Raw genomic sequence first — 25,322 nt, forward strand, 5'->3', positions numbered from 1 at the left:
TGGCACAGGGGTTCATGGTTTATGAGGCTAAACCCTTTATCGTTATGAAAATGTTCCAAAGAACCTCTATAGTCCTCCACCATCACATCACAATCAAACCATGATTTTAACCACATTTGGATAAAAGATATAAAAGATCATTCTTCTTTTATCGGTGTTGTCAAAACCATAAAGTTTAAAATTGTCTTTAAATCAACAAAATGTTATCACAAGCATTGACTCAGCGGTTTATGAAGTTTCAGAAACAGATTTGAAATAAAAGTACAGGTCGTGTGGTCAGTAGTTCCACAGAGCTGACTAGTCCTGAGCTTTCACACTTTCATCTATGGGAAGATGAATGGGACATTTGTTTCCAGAACCAGACGGAGCTCCATAAATAATAATAAATGTGTTGATTCTGTGTCAGACATTCTCTTGAGACGTATTTTACAATTTGGGAGTGCACTGTAGAAAGGCTGCCTGAGAAAATGCAAGTTTAAGCCATTTAAATAATCAAATAAAATAACACACTTGATTTAATTTAAAATGTGTTGTGAAAAGTAAAAGCATTCAGTTTTGTTTAGATTTTCACTATATGGGCAAAGGGGGTGGAAAATACTGTAAGTAGTACTAGTAGTAGTAGTAGTAGTAGAGTAATAGTAGCGGTATAATAGTAGCAGCAGCAGCTTATTAACACTGTTTAAGATAAATAGTTGAATACTGGCCTTAATCTAAATGCAAAAACAATTGAACAGTTGCAGTTTAAAATAAAAAACACATCTGTAACCCTGAAACCAAAAACACCTTTAACTTAGTAATTCACATTGAAGAATAAAAAAATAAATAAGTTAAAAGTACAAAAATGAAGATGAATATATATTTTTAGCAATGATCATACAGAGTAAAACTAGTTGAAGTGAATGAGTTTGAAGCAGGCGAGTTTGAGATCTGTGATTTCAGCTTAAATACAAGAGCTTTGTTCAAACAGAAGAAACAAGGGTAAAAATCAGAAACCAAAAAGAGGCAACAGTTCATTGATAAAGCAGTTTCAGGAGAGACAGACTTTGAGTATGGCTCATGGTAAAGGAACCCTGCTCTCCACACTCACCTGTGCAGCCCTCTGAACTCACTTCTACTTTGATCTGGGACGAAGCTCAGTGAAACAGATCTGATCCAACGACTACAACGTTCAACCAAATACTTCACTCTGATTGGTCAAAGCGTCACAACAGCAGAGCAAGTCCAAAAGTCAAACTGTAGTTTGACTCCAGATGAGAAAAAAAGCCCAGACATCTTTCCTCCACAGACACACAAACCTCTTTCACCTGCTGTCTGTCTCTAACTAAACAGTGTTACTGATCAAACAGAGTCAGTTACTTCTGTCTGTGTTTCCATCTTTGTTTTAGTTCTTTTGGCGCTGGCTTTGCCCAAGCCACAGTGCTGTGCTCTGATTTGTCAGTCACAAGGAACTCTTCATCTGGAGCCCAACAAGACGATCCTCAAGAGTCTCACAAACATCCTGAGAATTCACTTTTCTGGAGGCGAGTTCAGCTCCTCTATACTGGTCTGTACTGGTCTGTACTGGTCTGTACTGGTCTGTACTGGTCTGTACTGGTCTGTACTGGTCTGTACTGGTCTGTACTGGTCTGTACTGGTCTGTCTGACTGGTCTGTACTGGTCTGTCTGGTACTGTCTGTCTGGTCTGTACTGGTCTGTACTGGTCTGTACTGGTCTGTCCTGGTCTGTACTGGTCTGTACTGGTCTGTACTGGTCTGTACTGGTCTGTACTGGTCTGTCTGGTCTGTACTGGTCTGGTCTGTACTGGTCTGGTCTGTACTGGTCTGTACTGGTCTCTGGTAACTGGTCTGTACTGGTCTGTCTACTGGTCTGTACTGGTCTGTCTGGGTCTACTGGTCTGTACTGGTCTGTACTGGTCTGTACTGGTCTGTACTGGTCTGTACTGGTCTGTACTGGTCTGTAACTGTCTGTACTGGTCTGTCTGTACTGGTCTGTCCTGGTCTGTCTGGTCTGGTCTGTACTGGTCTGTCCTGGTCTGTACTGGTCTGTCCTGGTCTGTACTGGTCTGTACTGGTCTGTACTGGTCTGTACTGGTCTGTCCTGGTCTGTACTGGTCTGGTCTGTACTGGTCTGTACTGGTCTGTACTGGTCTGTACTGGTCTGTACTGGTCTGTCCTGGTCTGTACTGGTCTGTACTGGTCTGTACTGGTCTGTACTGGTCTGTACTGGTCTGTACTGGTCTGTCCTGGTCTGTACTGGTCTGTACTGGTCTGTACTGGTTTGTACTGGTCTGTCCTGGTCTGTACTGGTCTGTACTGGTCTGTACTGGTCTGTACTGGTCTGTACTGGTCTGTACTGGTCTGTACTGGTCTGTACTGGTCTGTACTGGTCTTCTTATGGTCTGTACTGGTAATGATTCTTGATCAGAATGCAGAGCAAAGGTATTAGAGCTATAATCATTATTCACTGTTGCATCTACACTACTTTATATGCAGATATAATTGCTGTTTAAATAGAATATTATCTAATGTATTTATCAAAACATATTCCAGACCAAGTTTAAACCAGATGTTCCATTAGTGAGGTCTTCAGTTTGAATGGCACATTTTTAGTAAAAGTTTTGGCAGCTCAAACTCGAATGGCACAAAACACTGTAAACAAAAGAATAAGAGCCATAGTCAAAGTCTGTCTGTGGAATCAATAAGATTAAACCTTGTGTGATCATTTAATATGTTTAAAATGATCCGTCTGCTTCTTCCACTGTAAAAGGTCCTTTATGTTGGCACAAATTCACCTGTTCCTCCTGGAGCTGCTGGTTTGCAGAACTTCCTTCAGAAGTGTGAGTTTTGACACTGTTTTGTCCTAATAACCTTAAACACATCATCAGTCCAGTGGTGAGACTAAAATGCCTCTAAAATTTAAGTCGTAGATGGAAAAGCTTCAGTTTTCCTTCAGATCTTGTTTGAAAGCGGCTCTGAATGCATCACTGAGCAACATGTGATGACGTCATCGTTTCAGATGGAGGACGGGGCCTATGACTCTGTGGGAGATTCACTGTTTTTGGAAGAAATCTCCAAACTTCTGATCCACAAATGTTTCTTCTTCTCATAGACTTCATACTTTTCATATTAATCTTATGGCTTAAAGTCCTTTCATGTGACACCAATCACGTCTTCAGAGTGGAATAATGGCTCAACTTTCTGAAGCTCTTGTGAAAAAATAGTTTGTCTTTTGTTTATTTATACTGACAGAGAAGACTTTGAATTTTGTGCCAGGTTTTGTTTCGTGTGGATAGGCTCAGTAAAGACAGAGATATGAACCATAGACCAGGTCAACAAATCTGCATCTGACAGCTCCACAGCAGACTCCACCACAGAGTCCTGACCCGTCCTCCAGCTCAGGTTAAAATATGGCAATTCTAATGTTGTCGCAACTCATACTTGAATTAATAGTGGTTATTTTATTCCAGAAATGCATCAAGAATTCTCCAGAAAGTCCCGTTACGATGAAGGCTATTGGCACAGAATCCTCCTCTTCCACCTCCGCTCAATCCACAAGGCTCTGAGGTCAAAGACGAGCTCCTCTTCCTTCACTGCAGTAAGTCTCTTATTCTTCTCTTAAAGTGGCAGTAACCTCTCGCAAACACAAGATGGCGCTCTCCTGGTTTGCGCTCTAGAGTTTCATGCACCTCAAAGGCCCCGTATTACACTGTTCTCTGATCTCTGTTCTGATGTAGCCTCCTCGTCACAAACAGACCTGGAGCTGTGTTTTTGTTTCAGTCACACATGTTTAACACACAAACCCTGCACATTTAGGAGTTCCTTGTTGCACCTTGTGATGTCATGTGGTAAAACAGGAAGTACCGGCTTGTGTGGCCATACCTCCGTAGCAAAGTCTGATCTCAGAAGCGCAGAAGTAGGGGTGTGCAATATTGAAATTAGTGCTGTCAAGCAATAAAAAAAAATTGAGAGATTAATTAATTATGATCTGTAATTAATTCATCTAATTAATCTCTTTTTAATCTCACCTAAAAATTGCTGAGAAAAGCTTCAACTTGAGGTATTTTCATTTGAATTCATTATTACATTATTTTCATACTATCATTAACGTTTTTATATAAGTATCATCATCATTATTACTATTACTAATCTGCATAAATAAACTCAACTTTACAACATATAAACCATCACCACTAGAGCCACATCAGCCCGTTTGACATTATGATGTGTTTAATGCAGATTTGTGCAAGTCTCACAGAAACTAAACTTAAAACCACATGGCTCATTTGCATAAACTAAGTGGAGAAAAAGAAAGAAAAAAAAAAACGCTCTTGTGTCACTGATGCGGTTCAGCTTCTGTTGGACTTAAGGACACGACTCAGTGGAATATAGATGTTCTTTCTATGACAGAGGGATGTTCTGCTGAAGGTGAGTCTGTTCTGTGTTTGTGTCACGATGTTTTCAGATCAGACATGTGCAGGTTTATCACAGATGCGACAAGAACGGGAATGAAAATTACAATTCTTTGTGGGAGCGAACGGAGCAGGACTGTCTAACAACAGATAAAAACAGATTTTATAATAAAGCAACTCACATACAGAAACAGTAAAGTTAGAGATTAAAAATAAGATTAACACGATTAAAAAACATAACGCGCTAAATATGACTGTAATTAATTACAATTAATTATCGCAATTAACGCGATAATTTGACACCCCTAATTGAAATATCGAAATATCGTACCGTTTAATGTGATAATACAGTATCGATATCGTGGGCTGCTGTATTGATATATTGTCAAAAGTGTTGGAGACACTGGAAAAATCAGGAGCCACAGAGGGCTGCCAGTCACAAAAAATGTTGTGTCCTTAGGCAAGGCACTTCACCCTCATTGCCTAGTATGAAAGTGGTGTGTGTGTGAGTGATGGTGGTGGCCAGAGGGACCAGTGGTGCAGATTGGCAGCCTCGCTACAGTAGTAGCTTACTATGACATAAGAAAGCTTTCAGAAATATCCATATGCATAGAATAGAAATCCATGTATATTTAGGTGAACCAGTGGGTAAAAACAGTAATGGTACAACAACGAGCTACAACAGCTGAGGAACAGGTGGGTTCATTACAACTGACCTGCACTGCTACAACTTACACTGCCACAGAGACACAGTGATGCATGTGCAGTCTTCATCTCTTGATGTTTCTTCTGCTCAGTAAATAAAGCCTGTGAAGTGATGTTGTATTTTTGACAGTCGAGTCTGTGGATTCGTGTTCGTACTGAAGAAAGTGTAATCATAAATTTTCATTTCATGATTGTAATTCTTAATGTTGTAACTTTTCAATTTGTATTCTGATGGATAAAATACACACAGCACATTTTATGTATGACTGGACTCATTTGAGAGTTTATGAAGATGCACACAGATTTCTATTCTATGCACATGAATATTTCTGAAAGCTTTCTTACTCCATGTCTTACCACCACCGAGTGTGGAGCAAATGAAGAATGATCTGTAAAGCGTCTTGAAACCTGAACATGAAAAATACCACTTCATGACATCACAAGGTGGGACAGAGCATGATGAGTTTTGGAGATGTAGAAGTGTTACTCAAACATGTGTGAATGAAACAAAACACAACTCCAGGTCTGTTTCTGAGGAGGGAACAACATTAGAACATGTTTAAAGCTCACAAGACTCCACTCTGTGTAATGTAAAACCTTTAAGGGGCACTTCAGAACTTTTCCAGTTTGTCTTGGTGGAAAAGTGATTACTTTGTCTGGAATGTTCCACAGTAAGACATGAAAAATGATTCATCTTGCATTTAGTCAACTACAGAAGCAAGGCTTTGGGGCGACCTCTCCACAGATCTGACCTGTAACTTGGCCATGCTCGTGATGGAGGTAGATGCGTTTAATGCCTTACTGTGGAACATTCCAGGTAAAGCAACAGCATAGGCATCGGCCCCGTCACCAAAACAAGGTGGCATAGTGCAGTTTTTAAATCGCGGTTAAAATCAAGTTAAAATTTGTTGTCCTTGTAAGAAAATTGATCCTGTGCATTTGACCCGTCCTTCAGTGTCTCTGGGTTAAACCTGTCAGGAGCAGCGGGGCCATCTCCAGATCTTCCTTCTAGAGAGTGGCCAGGACTCGAGAGAAGGAGATGATGATGGACAGAGTGGTCTGACCCGCGCCGAAAACCAGAGCCTCCATCGGTGCCATGTCTTTACCGGCCACACGGTAAACTCCAGCTACCGCAGCACCTAGAGGACAGACGAGAGGGTCAGAGGAGGGACGAGAGGGTCAGAGGAGAGACGAGAGGGTCAGAGGAGAGACGAGAGGGTCAGAGGAGAGACGAGAGGGTCAGAGGAGAGACGAGAGGGTCAGAGAAGAGAGGAGAGGGTCAGAGGAGAGACGAGAGGGTCAGAGGAGAGACGAGAGGGTCAGAGGAGAGACGAGAGGGTCAGAGAAGAGACGAGAGGGTCAGAGGAAAGAGGAGAGGGTCAGAGGAGGAGAGGGTCAGAGGAGAGACGACAGGGTCAGAGAAGAGACGACAGGGTCAGAGGAAAGAGGAGAGGGTCAGAGGAGAGAAGAGAGGGTCAGAGGAGCAGAGGAGAGGGTCAGAGGAGGGACGAGAGGGTCAGAGAAGAGAGGAGAGGGTCAGAGGAGAGACGAGAGGGTCAGAGGAGAGACGAGAGGGTCAGAGGAGAGACGAGAGGGTCAGAGGAGAGACGAGAGGGTCAGAGGAGAGACGAGAGGGTCAGAGGAGAGACGAGAGGGTCAGAGGAGAGAGGAGAGGGTCAGAGGAGGGACGAGAGGGTCAGAGGAGAGACGAGAGGGTCAGAGGAGAGACGAGAGGGTCAGAGGAGAGACGAGAGGGTCAGAGGAGAGAAGAGAGGGTCAGAGGAGAGAGGAGAGGGTCAGAGGAGAGAAGAGAGGGTCAGAGGAGAGAGGAGAGGGTCAGAGGAGAGACGAGAGGGTCAGAGGAGAGAGGAGAGGGTCAGAGGAGAAAGGAGAGGGTCAGAGGAGGGTCAGAGGATGAAGAGGATGTAAAGGATGGAGATCAGATGGAGAAAAGGGTCAGAGGAGAAGACGAGAGGGTCAGAGGATGTGGAGGAGAGGGTCAGATGGTGAAGAGGAGGTCAGAAGGAACAGAGAAGGCAGAGGAGGGGGTCAGAGGAGAAGGGGAAAGGGTCAGAGGAACAGACGAGAGGGTCAGAGGAGCAGAGGAGGTTGAGATGATGCAGAGGAGCGCAGGTTCTCACTGGTGATGACGGCGCCGCACAGGGAGCAGACGAAGCCCACGCTGATGAGGACCACGGTGATGAGACGTCCTCGCTTGTGTCTCTGCAACATGACGAACATGAGGAGCCCCACCGCCCCGTGGACGAAGAGCGACGAGAAGAGAGTCCACAGGAACACCCAGTACCACATCTCTGCAACGCAACACACACGACACATCACACACTGCAGATACACAACACACACGACACATCACACACTGCAACTACACAACACACACGAGACATCACACACTGCAGATACACAACACACACGAGACATCACACACTGCAGATACACAACACACACGAGACATCACACACTGTAACCACACAACACACACGACACATCACACACTGCAGATACACAACACACACACACGAGACATCACACACTGCAGATACACAACACACACACACACGAGACATCACACACTGTAACTACACAACACACACACGAGACATCACACACTGTAGATACACAACACACACGAGACATCACACACTGTAGATACACAACACACACGAGACATCACACACTGCAACTACACAACACAACACACACGACACATCACACACTGCAACTACACAACACAACACACACGAGACATCACACACTGCAGCTACACAACACACACAAGACATCACACACTGTAGATACACAACACACACAAGACATCACACACTGTAGATACACAACACACACGAGACATCACACACTGCAAATACACAACACACACAAGACATCACACACATATGGATTCGTCCATCTCAACTGAACTAAAGGTAAAAGGAGCTGGGAGCATTTAGAACTTTGGAGATGTAAACAGAGAAATAATAAAGAGTTTCTCAAACATGTATGAATGAGACAAAAAAAATCCAAGTTTTTTAGGCGGTAACTATTGGCTTAAAGCTTGCAGGAGTCAGTTTTGTGTTGTATAATTTGGCAGATTTGTATTAATTGCATGTATTTTTGTGTGTATCAGATGTCCTTCCTCTCACAATTGGCCACTATGAGTTTGAATTGCAGAATCTCCACAGTCCTGTAATAATAATCAGTGAAATCCGACACGTGCAGATGAGGAGGAAATGACTCAACTCAATGTCACTGATGCTGCAGTGTTGTAAACTTCAGTTCCTCATACAAATCTACTTAAACACTTCCGTCTTGATGAAGTTTCAAAACAAGGCCAAAGTTCAGCTCTAGTATAATTCTCTTTCTTCCTCTTTTTTGTACGCCTGCAGTTATCTTCAACCAAAAAATAAGAATCCTATGAACAGTTTGCAGCCTTTATATTCTGACTGGGATCAAATGAATATTAGAGCTGCAGACGAATAAAGACGTGACTAAACACAGACAAAACAGACAAGACTCTCAGTATTTCAGATCTATAGCCTATGCATCTGACCAGAACTGCACTCACAAGACTACACCTGCAGGGGGAGCTCACCCAAAAACTACAAAAGTACTAGGAAACAAGTGTATTTGTATTGAGACAGATTCAACTTTGGAATGATGAGTTTAATCAGATTTTTTTTTTTTTCCCTAATGCCTCCGCTCAATTTCATTTCTATCCAGCGACTAGGTCAGGAATCAGTAAACACTAGACGGTTTGTAAGAACTCCAGAAGTGCGAGTCCAGGCACCAGCCAATCACCGAAGAGACAGACATTCTGTGTTGTCAATGATTCCTGAGCTCGAGGATTTAAAGCAGGAACAAAGAGAATGTTTGGTGAATTTTATCAAGGGGAAAGACGTGATTGTCCTTCTTCCTACGAGATTTGGGAAAAACTTAGCGGCACATTTACATACATCAACCAAGCAACGACCAAATAGCAGCAATTGGTTAAATAAAAAAAGTACCGCCTACCGTCGAGCGAATGAATGCTTAATGCTGCAAAGTCAGACAGTTTCCATGAAGTGAAACCGTCTGACGAATCAGGCAAATTGAAATCCTGACCATCTAAAGAAAATGAATGTTGACAAATACATATTTTGGTCGAACTAAGACCCGATTAATCGACAAAACTAAAGCTAAAGTTTCAGTGAATACAGGTTAAATTCAAACTGATGTGATCAAAATTCTCTTGAGGTGTGATACAAACTGTCTGAAGTTCTGTTAACTGAGTTAGACCTTAACCTGAGCTTTGTTATACACAATCTGTCCAGAAAGAGCAGACTAAACTGGAACTACAACACGTGAACTGATTTTTTCAAGTCATTAGCCAACAGTTTTTCAGTTAGTCACTGGGTGTTTCTCAATTCCCCAAGATCCTTCCTCCACAGAGCACTTTGTAGCACTTCTCCAGAGTTTGAATTATGCAAAGTTGGAGCAGTTTTTTCTCATTACTGCACTGGGATCTGTTGATATCGGAGATCCTTAAAGCCATAGTAACGACATTGGTATTGGAACTGAGAAAGCTGGATCGGTACATCTTTAACCCTTATATTGTGTCCGTGTCAAAATTGACCCATTTTCAAGTTTAGTTATGTAAAAACTACCATTTGCTTTTTTGTACCGGAATGAGGCTTCATCTAATCCTCAGACACAACTATTTTAAGGCAACAAAATTCATTTTCACCATTTTAGTAAATTGTAAAGGTCTGAAAAAAAAAAGTGACATTTGTGGTGTTAGGGGTGAAAAATGACCCGGTAGAGAATAGTGGCTGTTTTATGCATCACTTACTGCTCTGTGGATCAAATATGGCTCAGTGTGCCCCACAACACACACACACACACACACATACACATACACACATACAAACATACACACACACACACACCCCGACACACACACACACACACACACAGGCCCCCTTCACCACATCTCCACAACATCAACTCAAACTTTCTCATAGAATCTAGATACACACACACACACGCAGACACACACACACAACTGAACTCTTCTCTTTCTTGCAGCACATTGATACAGTTTGAATCAAAAATAAACCTTGTCATATATAAACAGGGTTTAGTGAGATATTATCAGCTGTATCTGTTGCAGCATCAGTCCATGAGCAGGTTCACTGTTTATGAGGCGCTGGATCAGATTTTTGGTCATGACAGTGATTCTGAAGACAGAGAGGAAAGTGAAGCTGAGGAAGATGTGTCTGAGGATGAGGATGAGGGCACAGACTGAATAAAAGAAGTGGACTAAGTGAGAGTGACGTCACCCACAGCGTTTGGCGCCGCTCAAATGAAGCTCACAATGCTCATGAGTTACAGGACGAATCTAGAGCCAGGTTATATGTTATGAACAGGATTTTTTGGACAGACAAAATAGCCAAAAAAAAAAAAAATCTGGATCATGTGTCGCAGGTTAATACGTATATTTTAAGATGAAAATGCTGAGGTTCACAGCAGCAGGTACAGAGAGAAGACGACAAGATCCTAACATAAGTCAGAAGGAGCCAGAAGAGCCTCCTGGAGAACTTCCTATTTGTAACGCGGCGGCAACAGTATTAGTTATGTCCATTCATATATACGTCTGTGGATGAGGATGAGGTTCAGTATGACCCTGAACAAGAGCACACATGTGGTGAGGAGAACCCAGATGTCACAAAGACTGAAAGAGACGTCTCCAAGTCAAGAAAAGGTGATATTTCACGGTCATCAAGCCTCTTGACACCCAATATAATTATACTTATATAAATTAGATTTATATTATATGTATTATGTATAATATTATTATGATTATAGTATAATTATATAATATAATTATTAATGTTATCACTATAGGAAATATAATTAGTGAATTTAAACAGATTTTGTAATAAAAAACGAGTGGTATATTTTAAGATAAAAGGTCTGTGGAGCCAAAAAAATAATAATAATAAATAAATAAAATTAAGTGTTTCCATGGATATGAACACATACTAAGTTAGTTATGAGGTGAAAAACAATATTAGATGATAACTAGTGTTTTGAACTATTTTCAGGCTCAAATTTGACCCGGTAACACTAAAGACACGTGTAGCTTTCTAACACAATATGAGGGATAAGTGAGTCATAAATGTCTTGCTTCAGACCATAAAATTAGTCAAATGTGCATTCAGTCGACCACAACCTCACTGGTACAAGTAAAAAACAACAATTACACAGAAAACCACCAAGTAGCTCAAAAGAAATAACAATCTCATATTACACTTGCAAATCTCCTGCTCACTCTTTCCTTGTCTTCTCAATTTCACTGTGGTCCATATAAATACTTCAAAACGCATATGAAATAATGAGTCAGTTCTGTTGAATAACATCATTAATCAGCAATTAATGATGCTGATTAATGATTTCATGATTTCAGCCCTCATCAAAGTCAAATTTTTTACAAATATAAAGTGTTCAGAGGTGATTTTCTGTGTCACAGGCATTAAAACATGTGAATAATAAATAGGCTGAACATTAGCCTACAGAAATAAATAGGCTGAAATATTTTTAGATAAAAGGTTAATTGTATTCCATATCCTTTTCTTTAAGAGATTTTGCTGCATTTGTCCTGATTTGAATTCTTTCGGTCAGATAACACTGTGATCTGCAACAATGTGACTAAAATAGCAAAATATTTACTTCTTTTTTTATTATGGAATGAGTTTTATTTTATTAAACTGCACTTTACTGCTTAAATAAAGTTCATAAAAAGTGAAATTGCAGTGCACTGTGGGCAAATTGCAAAAAAACAAAACAAACAATATCTATACAAGTTAAAATGACTTAAATTAAGAACATTTTACTTTATTTGAGTAAATTCAACTTGACAAGTAAAATGATCAACCAGTGTTTTTCTTCATTTGAGCAATACTTGATTTTGTCTCTTGTTTTAAGTGCAAAAAGTTGTTGTTTTTCTTATTTCAAGTGCAGCAAGATGTATTTTCATATTTTAAGTACAAAAAGTCTTGTTCCACTGGCAGATCATTTGACTTGTCAAGTGAAATTGATTCAAATCATGATGAAACTTTCTTAATTCACGTCATTTTAACTTGGCTAGATTTTATTTTTTGCAGAGCACAGGTGCATCCTGAGTAAAAGAGGCAAACAGAGAAGTGGAGCGAGGAGGACGTGAGGGCTCTGGGAGAACTGGAACGGCACTTGGTGGAGCTCTGAGGATGTAGATCTGTCTGAAGTGGTTCAGAGGCCGAGGATCCTGGGAAACACCTCCTCATCTTTCTGCTGAAAATCAAACTCTTAAACAGGACCTTAAACGCTCGTGTTGATCCTTTTGATCTTTTTTGTATTTTTTCTTTACTTTTCAAAGGATTTTGAATGTTTTTTGAAAGTTTTTGCTAATGTGTGCACTGTGTCGCCATAGTGACTGCTGAATATTCTACCATAGAGATACATGTCACAGCAAAGTATCAATACAGTTCAATATCCCGCTCAGGCTCAAATTAAGTTTTAGAAACAGGACAAATCTGATATTTGGGGAAAATGATCATATGGGGTTTTTGAGCGAGACCTTCACATGCAATGCATTCTGGGATGTTTCAGCATTGGTCTGGTGTGGTAAATTATCACTGAAGACTGAAAATAATATGAACACTAACTTTATGTGTAAACCACTTTTCATAACAATGAAAAGATAAAGCAGAGTGTAACAGCTTTACAGTGGCAGAACAACATCACTTTTTTGTGTGGTGCTCCAAGAAACATTTTTTATCCTTTGTAAAGCACAAAAGTACAAAGATGCAAAAAACCCAAGGCACTCACTGGTTAAAATAAGATGCCTTTATTAGTTTACGGCATGTTTTAATGGACAACTTACAAAGTCCCGACTCGTTTCAGTCTATGGTTTTCCTCACGGGACAAAAGCACAAAAGTACTTTGCACTTCTGGCAGGCTGTTTGTGTGTAACCATTCATGCACAGTCTGCACCGTCCACGTTTATCAGCATGGATGGGAAAAAAGGCTCCTGAGTAAAAAAAAGCTAATAAAATATGGATGTGGAGTAAGTAGGTAATTGGCATTTAGCTGTTGCAAATCTGCACCACCTGCCTGGAGAGGGTTAAGCTGCTATTTTCCAATAATGTTATTTCTACAAAATGTTCCACAGAATGGCATTAAACATTTATGGAGATGGTGTTTCCACCATCAGGCCAAGTTACAGGTCAGATCTGTGGAGAGGTAACTCGCTCACAGTAAGAATGCATGTTTTTCTACATAACTGAGACCAAACAGCAGGAATTAAACAAACGTAAGACAAATACAAGTTTAATGCCTCACTGTGGAATTTTCAAAGCAAAGCAACAACATTTCCATGAAGTCAAGTAAATGGTAGACCACAGAGACCACACCAAAAAAGTTTCAGAGTGCGCCTTTAAGTAAACAGCGACTTGTACTGGTGTTTGTGTGCTTGTGCTGGTTCATTTCACTTCACTCGAACCTTAAACCTCAGCGTTGTGTTCAGCTGCCCTTCCCTTTCTCCGCTGCCTCCTCCGGCTCGGCTTAAACAAATGAGCTTCCTGCTTCTGTTTCGCTCTCGCAGCTGTTCACAGATCAGCTGCAGGTCACGCAGGTGGAACAGAGGTACAGCGGAGAGCGAGTTACCACGGGGTTGAGGTTGGGGTTGTGCGATAAACCAGGTTACAGGTTCACGCGTTCAGCACAAAAGGTTCAGGAGGTTTAAAAGTACTTCAAAATCACTTTTACTAAAACGGTTTCAGAAAGATGCATTTTGTTTGTCTCATTTTTGATGAAAACTAGAATTAATTAGTTTTTTAATAAAAGTAAAAACTTGGTTGCAGCCTTTACCAAGCACTTTTACACTTTGTTGTAGCTGCGCAGCAAAAACAGGAAGGTTAAAAGTTAAGAGTTATTTTATCTACTGTATTTTCCGGGCTATTAGGCCTCACAAATAAACCGCACCCGACTTTAAACGAAACACAACAGTTGGATGGGTCAGTGTTGGGAAGGTGACTTTTAAAATGTAATCCCCTACAGATTACAGATTACACATACCAAAATGTAGTTTGTAACATAATCCATTAAATTACTTAAAGTGAGTAACGTAATCTGAATACTTTGGATTACTTGATTTGCTGTAGAGAAGCAAAGATGAGGAAACTGTAACATAAGATGTTTTGTTTGCTAAAAGAAAATAAAAAGCCCAGACTTTCCTTAACTGTATTAAAAATATTATTGATAGAAAACGAAGAGACACGTCCGCCCACATTGGTTTAGTTCTGTTTTAGTCCTGGTTTAGACCTGGTTTAGATCTAGTTTAGATCTGCATTTAGTCCTGTTTTAGACCTGTTTTAATCCTGTTTTAGCGAACCACAGCTCAACCACACCTTCAATTACCCAGAAGCACTTTCTATCCACACCTATCCTGACAACACCGTCTGTCTCCACTCTCCGCCCCTTTCCTCTCACCCCACGTCTCTCGTTCATCCTTCACCCTGAAGACCTCGTCTACTGAATCCACTGGGCTTTATTATATTCATTTGTCTGTGCAGCATGTTTATAAAATGTGCTGTATAATTAAAGTGGATTGGATTGATTGGGTTGGATTCTGCATTCTCATCCAATCTGAGCTGTGGAGGGTCAAATAAATCACTTCTATGTGTTCCATTTATTTCTTGCAGCTCATGCTCATTAACAGTACTGTGCATATAGAATAGAGACAGACCGATATATATCGATTGACCCATATGTGCACTTCTTAATGGCTCATGTAACCCCTGACCCAAGATTAGTAATAAAATAATCTAGTAGGTTACACCAGGCACTAGGTTCTCAAGGTCTACAATAAGAAAAGTGTAAATGAGAGAGCTGAAGACAGAGATGAGCAAGCTTGGTTTGCATTGACTATTGAAATAATATTAATAATAGGGATGGGCATGATTACGTTCATTTTTAGTCGACAAACCAAATGCAGGTCGCTGTGCGTAGTGTAGCGTGACCAAACAGGGGTCCGTACATGTGTCTCTGCACTCAGAAGGAACGAGACACAAACAGTCGGTCAGTCTGCAACCGACGTGCAAATGTGTATTTAACGCTTTCTGTTCCAGTCGGGACAAGTGTGAGGTCATGTGCACAGTGTACAGAGCAGCACATATGTTTCTGTGTCCAGTGGGAAAAAGCTTTACCAGGACACCGAAAACATGAAAAAGTTTTGCCAGGTGAGAGTCACTCAATGTGGACGACGAGTCCCCACCTCCCACCCCCCGTACAGTGTCCTGGTTTTGACAAACGCAAATATGGTCACACTAACCTGTATTCACCTGAGTCGTGCCACATCAGCGACACAAGAGCTGTTTTTTTTTTTTTTTTTTTTTCTTCGCTTAGTTTATGCAAATGAGCCATTGGTTTTAAGTTTTGTTTCTGTGAGAGTTGCATAAAGCTGCATTAAACACATTATAATGTCAAACAGGCTGATGTGGCTCTAGAGTCGTTATGTTTATATGTCGTAAAATTGAATTTATTTATGCAGATTAGTGTGCAGATAGTAATAATAATGATGATCATTTTAATATAAAAACATTAATGATTAATTGATAATTGATCGTTAATTCTCTCGACGATCGATTAAGAAAATGTAATCGAATACCCATCCCTAATTAATAATAATAATAATAATAATTGAAAAAAACTAGTTTACAACTTAGCAGACAGCAATCTATGGCTACGGTTATATGACGGCGGTCTGAACAGAAGACGCAAAAGAGGCGTCGCGTCTTCACTTTTTATTCCGCATTTAGACGAGTGTTTTTGGGAGGAAATCTGTGTGCATACGGTGACGCAAAAGTGTGTGGAATTTGATTGTGCATGCAGGCCTGGCGACTCGGTGGTGACACTAGGTGGTGATGTATGTGACGTAAATGTGTATACGACGTAAGCAGATCTGACCAGAGTTTTGCGTCTTGGGCAATGTAGACTGAAACACTTCGGCGGAGTGTATTCAACTTTTCCACTCTTCAGGGTGGTTTCAGATTTTTGCATTTTTAAGCCCCAAAAATGCTGTCACCATCTAAACGAAAGACACTTCTGATCAAATATGTTGTAGTTTTTACCCGCAAGTGTTCTCATGTATGTTTAGTCGTTTTGTCAGAGTCAGCGTTCATAAAGGATCCTCATTGTGGTAGTTTGAGTGGTTACCAACTGATGAGTTCGACAAGAAGGAGCAGAGAAGAATGTTGTTCTCAGTTCACAGTTCTGGGTTTTCTCAATCAACACACAAAAAAACCCTGGTCAAGACTATGTTTTAGCATGAACAGGGGACAGAACATCGTCACCGCCCCTCAAGTTCACACATGGAATCAATGAGACGATGTTTTAGCTTCGCAAAAATAAAAGGGATCGTCAACATAGCCTCTCGCATGTGTATCCAGAGTGTAAAAAGAATGAAAAACTAATATGAATCTGAGATCGCTTCTTGAGAAGGCGGGTCTTAACTACTTCTGACAAATAAGAAGGTCATTATCACCCAACGTGACTGACAAAACAGGAAGTCAACATAAACAGAGAGGATCACACAAATTTTTCAAAATAAAACAAGTGCATTAAAATTAAAAAAAGAAATAACATATGTTTTCTCTACTGGGTTACACTCAACTATCAGCCTTAAATCTCAGCACAGGCCAATATCTAGTTTACTCCTCATTCTAAACTGCCGGTTTCACTTCATAGAAACCGTCTGACCTCGCAGCATTAGGATTCGTTTGCTCGATCGTAGAAGGATTCTTTTTGTTATTTAACCAGTCGCTGATATTTGGTCGTGACGTATGTAATGCGCCGATAACTGGTATATTAAGCTTTTCACAAATCCCGTAGGAAGAAGGACAATAACGTCCTTCACCTTGATAAAATCCACCAAACATTCTCTTTATAGACGAGTTTCAGCTGATGTCATTGTTATTAAAAGCCTGTGTTGCATGCTGGGAAATATTTTGGTCGGAGGCAAGAAACACGGTAGTGGTCAAACACAGTGCGTAATCTCGCGTATTTCTCCCGATAATGGTAAATTCCTGCTGCATTATCAGATGCACAAATAGAAGCACGGAAGAAGGAAAATGTCTTTTTCGTATTCTGAGTGAAAAGAACCACTAACGGTGAATTAAATGTCTTTCAAACATTCGCAGAGCAAACGTAGAAGATCCTAACAAACCATGGACTCCAACAAGTTCAACAACACATCGAGACTCTTGTAGGATTTGTTGGCAATTCCGACCAGAAATTTGGTTTGGTCCACCCTTTTGTCGGGGTTTAAAAGGGTGATTTGTCGTCCATCGATGCTTATGACCAATTTCTGGTCAAATGGTCTTGGGTCCTCTGCTGTTAGAGTGGATAAATAACTGGGATCAATACCCTTTACGTGCTTTCTCGCTCCGTCCGTCATGTTGAATTAGTGTTTATTGCCGCCGAGCAAAATAATTCCCAGCATGCAACACGAGCTTTTGTCAACAATGAAACTCACCTATTCCGGCTTTAAATCCTTCATCTGGGGAATCGTTCCCAACACAGAATATATGGCTCTTCGCTGATTGTCTGGTGCCCAAACTCGCATTTCTCGGGTTTTTGTGAACCGTCTAGTGTATTTTAATTCTTGACCTAGTCGCTGGAGAGAAATTAACTTGAGCGGAGGCACTGGGTGACTCCAGCCTGGATAATCAACAATGGCCATGAAAAAAAATGCTGAAATGATCCCGTTTTAGAATTATTGCATCAGTGGCATAACGGCTTTCAATATGACCTTTTAGCATTTCTGTAATTTCTTATACTGCTATAAAATGTACTTCAAAATTTGCTATTGTGACAGGCCTAGTTTTAGTACTTTTATCTGTGGAATTGTAAAGCTGTTGAAAATAAGTCAAAACTCAGGGAAGTTTTTATGAAAGTGGCTAGAAAACATGAAAAGTTATAAAGATAAAGATACTCAAAATCATGTTTAAACTGCAACAATAATACAGATAATGGTCCTTTAAAATCACAACATCCAACTAGGCCAACGACACCACCACAAACACTGCAACAGAAGACAGTTATGCTTCAAACCCAACTGATAAAACAAGTTATTTTAAGATTCTATCATCATTTGGTTCCAAAAGTGTTCAGAAAAAGTTAAACCCCAGATCATGCAGAATGAGGAACAGTGAGGCCGTAAATAGAAAGTACAGAGCCAGTGACAGGAAATGATAAACGTGTTGTGTTTGTGTTCAGGAAATGGTTTGGGGTTTGACTCTGTGCGGCACAAAATGTACAAGGGCAACTGTACGCGCAAGAAGAATGAAACGCTGTAGATACTTTGAAGTGACATCATGCAGGGGCTGTTCTACATGTATGTCCATGGCAGAATGTTCAGTGGTTCCCATGGAGACGCAATGCACACATAAGAAAACACTGTCAAAAAGTTTTTAATAGATTGAAAACTCACAAAAAATACAAAATGGTTTTAAAGTGCTTATTTTCAGGAGCCTGTGATCAATACAAGTGTTCATGGTTCTGTTTAGGACCATGAACACTTGTACTGACAAAAAGGATGCTTGTATTGACACAAAGGTGAGAATGACTAACTGAAAAACTGTTTGTGTCAGCTAGTTTGAGACTGTGATGTTATTTGAGGGACTTGTTTAACAGCACACATCAGCGCGCCTGTTGTAGTTCAAGCTAAGTCAGTTCTTTCTGCTCTTATTGTGTTAAAATAAGGCCCCATCCACACTAGTTTGTATTCAAGTAATTTTCATTGCAAATGCAGTGTCCATTCACACTAATCCAATTGAAAACGGTGCCGCCAGATCCCACAAATTCATTTGAGTACAGATCTGATCTTGCACTGTGTGAACGCTTGAAACCGCTGATACTCTGACATAGGTTTACACGCTGCAAAGTAATTCACCACCAAAACGCTAACAGTCTAGAATATCTGTCCATTCATATAAACGTGTGTCTGTGTGTGTGACCTGCAGATGTATAATCTCTGAAAAGTTTAACATGAATCATCTCCAACAAGATGAGCAAATGAGCCATGCAGTTTGAAGTTTCGTTTCTGTAAAACGTAAACTAATATGCTCAAAGCTGTGTGGATAGGGAAGGATTGTGGACACAGAAACGACGTGTGTGGACGCAGATCATTTCCAATACAGTGATGCGCAGATTTATTTCAGTGTAAACATCGTCTAAAGCTCTAACCTGAGTAACACAGCTTGAGACAGAGTAGTACTTTCAGATAGAATGTTGATGTCATCAGCTGCAGAATCAATAAGAGCAAATTCCATTTTTAAAGTTATATTCACTGTATCGAAGGGTCGTTGAAAGTATTAAAAATCAGATACTAATCGAAAACTAAAACTAGTCGTGAAACTAGAGACTCTTTTTTTGCAGGTATTGATACTAAGAAAGTCCCATTGGCAGGACAAAAATGAACCTATCCTGAATGTTTAGAATGATTCAGAATGATTTTGAGCTGTATCAGAACAAGTGTAAGAGCACATAGACTACTTCTTTTTTCCTGAGGTCGTTTTGACAGAGCTGGGACTTGTGTTTTGTATATTTTATCTTTTTTTTCAACCTCTGACTGTTCAGTTCATACCTTTGTATCATTTCAAGCTCTTCATTGCACTTGCACGACTTGAACTGCAATAAATAACTGCAAAAATGAGGGTGTTCTAAAACTTTTGTCTGGCAGTGTAGACACTATGGAACCTCCCAGGACCACTAAGGGACTACACATATACAAGACACATGGGAATAGAAAAGAAAGTTCAACCATTTATTGTCGAAAAACACATTCTTTTGTCTAAAGAAAGAGTGCCTTTTTATTATCATTGTGGAATTGGAAACAGTATTCAGTGTGGAGTCTGTTGTATTGAAATCAGGTTTGAAATTTTGGTATCGTGACAACACTACTGTACTTTCAAAATAAAACATTGTCTTATTTAAAACTGCACTATGAAGCTGTTCTGGAGGAGGCTGTACATTTGCCACAATAAAGCATTAAACTTACATATGTTGCACTTATTAAATTCCAGGTATTTCATTGTTTAAAAATTCCCTGAACAAACTTTTTTTAGTGGAAGCGGAGTCGCCTCTTCAGAGATCTGATCTGTAACTAATCACTTCCTAAAGCTATTGTGAAATTAATAATTAAATCTAACTTGCTCCCTTAGAGATAGGGTGAGGAGCTCAGTCACACGGGAGGAGCTCGGGGGAGAGCTGCTGCTCCTTCACGTCAAGGTGGCTCGGGCCTCTGTTCCAAATGCCTCCTGGGTGTCTTGGGAGGTGTTCCGGGCATGTCCCACCAGCAGGAGGCCCCAGGAAAGACCTAGGACACTCTGGAGGGTAAAGGAAGTCTGGAAGTCCCTGCTCAGACTGCTGCCTCCGTGACCCGGCCCCAGATAAGTAAAAGAAAATGGATGGTTGGATAGAAATTTAACTTGTATTTATTTATTCTGACAGAGAAGTTGTTGTACTCTGTGCCACGTTTTGTTTCATGTGGATAGATGCAGTAATTACAGATATGAACCATAAACCAGGTCAACAAATCTGCATCTGACAGTTCCACAGCAAACTCCACCTGAGAATTATCACTCCAGCTCTGGTTCAACTGTAGACCTTCTAACTGTGACGTTAAAGGTCAGATATTACGTAAACCTGACTCTTATGAGCATATAATGTTGTTACCTAATCATAAACAGACCTGGAGATGTGTTTTGGTTCATTCATACATGTTTGTGAAACCTTTTATTATTAGTTTGTCTACATCTTGAAGCGGTAGTTTTCAACTGAACAGCTTTTTTTACCTTTAGTTCAGTAGAGATTGGAAATTCCAGGGCTGATCTGGATGATTCTAGTGAAGATGTATGGAGTTTAAAAACACACTGGAGAGAAGAGCTAAATCTGCAGAGTTTGTATGAATGAAACAAAGCACAACTCCACGTCTGTTTGTGATGAGGATACGACATTGTAACAGATCAGAAAAACGGCAAGGATTCTAATAGTGATGTTAATCTATTTGCAGATTACAGCTGTAGCCTATTATTATACATTCCTCATAGTGTTTGGTGATCTTAGAATAGTCTGGTTAACTCAGCTCATGGTGAAGCCGGTGTAGTATCTGGTTTAATGTGAGACAAACAGCCTAAAGCAGGAGTACGCAAAAGTTTTAGGTGTTAGATGCAACACTTTGAGGACTTTTCCCCTTCAAAACATCGACTATAATTGGCTGTTTGTTTAAATTTGTTAATCACTATGGCAACGGTCAGTGGAGTAGAGCAGTGACCACCACCTCAGAATAAGTCTACAAGCAGCAGGCTCATTATCAGGCCTTTTCTGTGACCGTGGGCCATACCTGAGAGTACACCGGAGACTACGGAGGAAAGTACACCGGAGACTACACTGGACACTACACCAGAGACTATGGACAGTACACTGGACACTTAAACTTAAACTGGACACTACACTGGACACTACATTGGAGACTACACCGGAGACTATGGAGAGTACACAGGTGACTACACTGGACACTACACTAGAGACTGTACGGAAAATACACCGGTGACTATACTGGACAGTACACCGATGAGTACGGAGAATATACCGGAGACTACGGAGAGTACACCGGTGACTACACTGGACACTACACTGGACACTGCACTGGACACTACACCGTAGAGACACTGACCATACCGGAGATGACACCGTCGACTACACTGGAGACTACGCAGAGTACACAGGTGACTACACTGGACACTACACTGGAGACTGTATGGAGGATACACTGTGACTATACTGGACAGTACACCGGAGAGTACACCGATGAGTACGGAGAGTTCACAGGTGACTACACTGGACACTTACACCGGTGACTACACTGGACCCTACACTGGACACTACACCCTAGAGACACTGACCATACCGGAGAGTACACTGTCGACTACACTGGACACTACACCAGAAACTACACAAGAGACTATGGACAGTACACTTGACATTTACACCGGAGACTACACAGAGGACTATGGAGTAGACTAGAGTACACCGGAGAGATCATACCAGAGAATACACGGGAGAGGAGAGTACAACGGTGACTAGGCTATACTAGACACTACACTGGAGAGACTACACCGAGGACTACGGAGGAGAGTACACCAGAGAGACACTCGGTCCATACTGGAGAGTACAGCGGTGACTACAGCTGCAGAATCAATCAGAGCAAATTCCATTTTTAAAGTTATATTTATTGAATGGAAGGGTCGTTGAAAATATCGAAAATCAGTTACTATTCGAAACTAAAACTAGTCGTGAAACTAGAGACTCATTTGCAGGTATTGATACTAAGAAAGTCTCATTGACAGAACAAAAATGAACCTTTCCTGAATGTGTTTAGAATGAACTTGAACTGTATCAGAACAAGTATAAGAGCACATAGACTACCGGTCAAAAGATTTAGAACACCACACTTTTTCCAGTTTTTTTACTCTATATTGTTGATAAAAAACATATTCTAAACTTTTGATTGATGTGTGTGTCCACATTTGGCAGATAAAACAGCTCATTCATTCATTTTACAATAGAAATCAAATATTGTTCAGAAAGTTCTTCCCAAGTCTGTTGCAGAAGTTTCCATAAATGTGTGGCACTTGTAGGTTGCTTCAGTCTTCTGTCCAGTTCATCCCAAACCAGCTCCATGAGGTTTAAGTCTGGACACTGTGCTTCTGGACACTCCAGTTTTTCAAGTTTTACCATCTTGTTCTTTTTTCCTGAGGTAGTTTTGGCAGAGCTTGGACTTGTGTTTTGTATCTTTTATCCTTTTTTTAACCTCTGGATGTTCAGTTCTTACCTTTGTATCATTTCAAGTGACTCATTGGACCTGCACGACTTGAATTGCAATAAATAAGTGGAAAAATGAGGGTGTTCTAAAAGTTTTGTCCGGCAGTGTAGACACTATAGAACCTCCCTGGACCACTGAGGGACTACACACATATAAAACCACATGAGAATAGAAAATAAGTTCTACCATTTAATGTTGAAAATCACATTGTATTGTCTAAAGATAAAGGGACTGGACACTGGACAGTTACACCGGAGACTACACCAAGGACTATGGAGGAGAATACACCAGAGAGACACTCGGACCATACCAGAGACTACACTGGACACTACACCGGAGACTACACTGGACACTACACCGGTGACTACACTGGACACTACACCGGTGACTACACTGGACACTACACCTGGACACTACACCGGTGACTACACTGGACACTACACCGGACTACACTGGACACTACACCGGAGACTACGGACACTGGAGGACATACACCGGACACTGGACACTACACCGGAGACTACACTGGACACTACACCGGTGACTACACTGGACACTACACCGGAGACTACACTGGACACTACACCGGTGACTACACTGGACACTACACCGGTGACTACACTGGACACTACACCGGTGACTACACTGGACACTACACCGGTGACTACACTGGACACTACACCGGTGACTACGGAGTATATACCGGAGACTATGGAGGACAGTACATGGACACTGGACACTACACCGGAGACACACTGACCATACCGGAGAGTACACAGATGACTACAATGGACACTTACACTGGAGACTACACCAAGGACTATGGAGGAGAGTACACCAGAGAGACACTCGGACCATACCGGAGAATACACCGGAGACTACGGAGGGTACACCGGTGACTACACTGGACACTACACCGGAGACTACACCGAGGACTATGGAGGAGGGAGTACACCGGAGAGATCATACCGGAGACTACAACGGAGACCAGACCGGAGACTATGGAGACTACGCCAGACACGACGCGGCTACTACACCGGAGAGTACACCGGAGAGTACACCGGAGAGTACACCGGAGAGTACACCGGTTCCAACACTGGAGAGTACGGGTCCAGAGCGCGAAGAGGACCGGGGCGTACCTGTGAAGTGCTGTAGCGTGGAGCCGTGGACCCAGAGGCTGAGCACCTGCTGCACGGACAGATTCACGGAATAGTCCCGGCTCGCTGTCATGTCTCCCCCGCGGTCACCGCCGCCGTCACCGCCGCTTCTCCGCGAGGCTGGCTCCAGACCACGGCATGCATGGAGCAGCGCGACCACCGGCCCTCCACGGCTCCCCTCTCCCGCTCTGCCCGTCTACCGGTGCCTCTGCTTCGGCTTCACGTCCGGGTCCGCTGCGGGGAGCTCGGGGCTGCGGGCTGGAGGCTGCATGCTGGCGGGGCCCGGAGCCATGGCACGGGGGATGGCACGGGAGATGGCACGGTGTACGGACGGGGGTCGGATCGTCCTACATCAGCGCGCGACGTAACACTGTTAAAGGGGCCGTGTCTCCTCGGGAGGGGGGAGGGAGGGCGCGGTACTTGCGCTTTATGAATGAGGGAAACAAAAGACGACAGACGAGTCTGCGCACTGGACTTTACGTAACGCTTCACACGTCGAGTCCCGGAGACGAGCGCGAGCAGCATCCACGAGCACCGCACGCGCTCGGGGTGGTCCGGCCGGGGCGGTGGGTTCATGTGTGAGGAGGAGGAGGAGGAGGAGGAGGAAGAGGAAGAAGAAGAAGAGGAGGAAGAGACTGTAGGATTCTAAGTATCATAGCCTATAGGAAGAGTGGACTATATTATTAGGCAATATTTAGTTTCAAAAATATGAGGTCAGACATTATATACACACACACACACGCACACACACACACACACACGCACATTAAAAATAAATAAATAAATAAAATGTGTTTCTCACCTTCCACGGTGGTTGGTCTCTCACCCTCATTCAGCTCGGGTTCTCTACCAGAGACCTGGGAGTCTGACAGTTCTGTGCAGTATCTTTGCTGTTCCTGTCCTGCACTTTTCTGGACTGAGTTGTCCGTTGTTTTTCCCGGTATCTGTTGTAGCCTCTTCCAGTTTGGGGGTTACAGGTGCTCCGGACACCACATGCACCACTGATGCACAGGCAGGAGTTATGGTTGATGAAGGTCTAAACTGGAGTTTGTCTCATATAAATTACATAAAAGGTAAAATTTCCAAAGCCATTGCTGTTCTGCATAAAGTAAAGTTGTCATTAAATAGTGCAGCA

At 41.8% G+C, this 25,322-nt stretch overlaps 1 protein-coding gene across 1 annotated transcript; it reads right to left on the reverse strand.

The window, feature by feature from the left end:
* Positions 1-2,419: 2,419 nt before the first annotated feature.
* tmem170b (transmembrane protein 170B) lies at positions 2,420-24,688 on the reverse strand. The gene is made up of 3 exons (XM_020923815.2): positions 24,170-24,688; positions 7,255-7,425; positions 2,420-6,252 (listed from the first exon to the last, which is right to left on the reverse strand). Exons 1-3 carry the CDS (start codon positions 24,258-24,260, stop codon positions 6,122-6,124), a joined length of 393 nt encoding a protein of 130 aa, XP_020779474.1. The 5' UTR covers positions 24,261-24,688; the 3' UTR covers positions 2,420-6,121.
* Between the last annotated feature and the right edge of the window lie 634 nt (positions 24,689-25,322).

Source organism: Boleophthalmus pectinirostris, unplaced genomic scaffold, assembly GCF_026225935.1.
Source record: "Boleophthalmus pectinirostris isolate CB_2022bp ecotype Guang Dong unplaced genomic scaffold, ASM2622593v1 HiC_scaffold_21, whole genome shotgun sequence".
Classification (NCBI taxonomy): domain Eukaryota; kingdom Metazoa; phylum Chordata; class Actinopteri; order Gobiiformes; family Gobiidae; genus Boleophthalmus; species Boleophthalmus pectinirostris.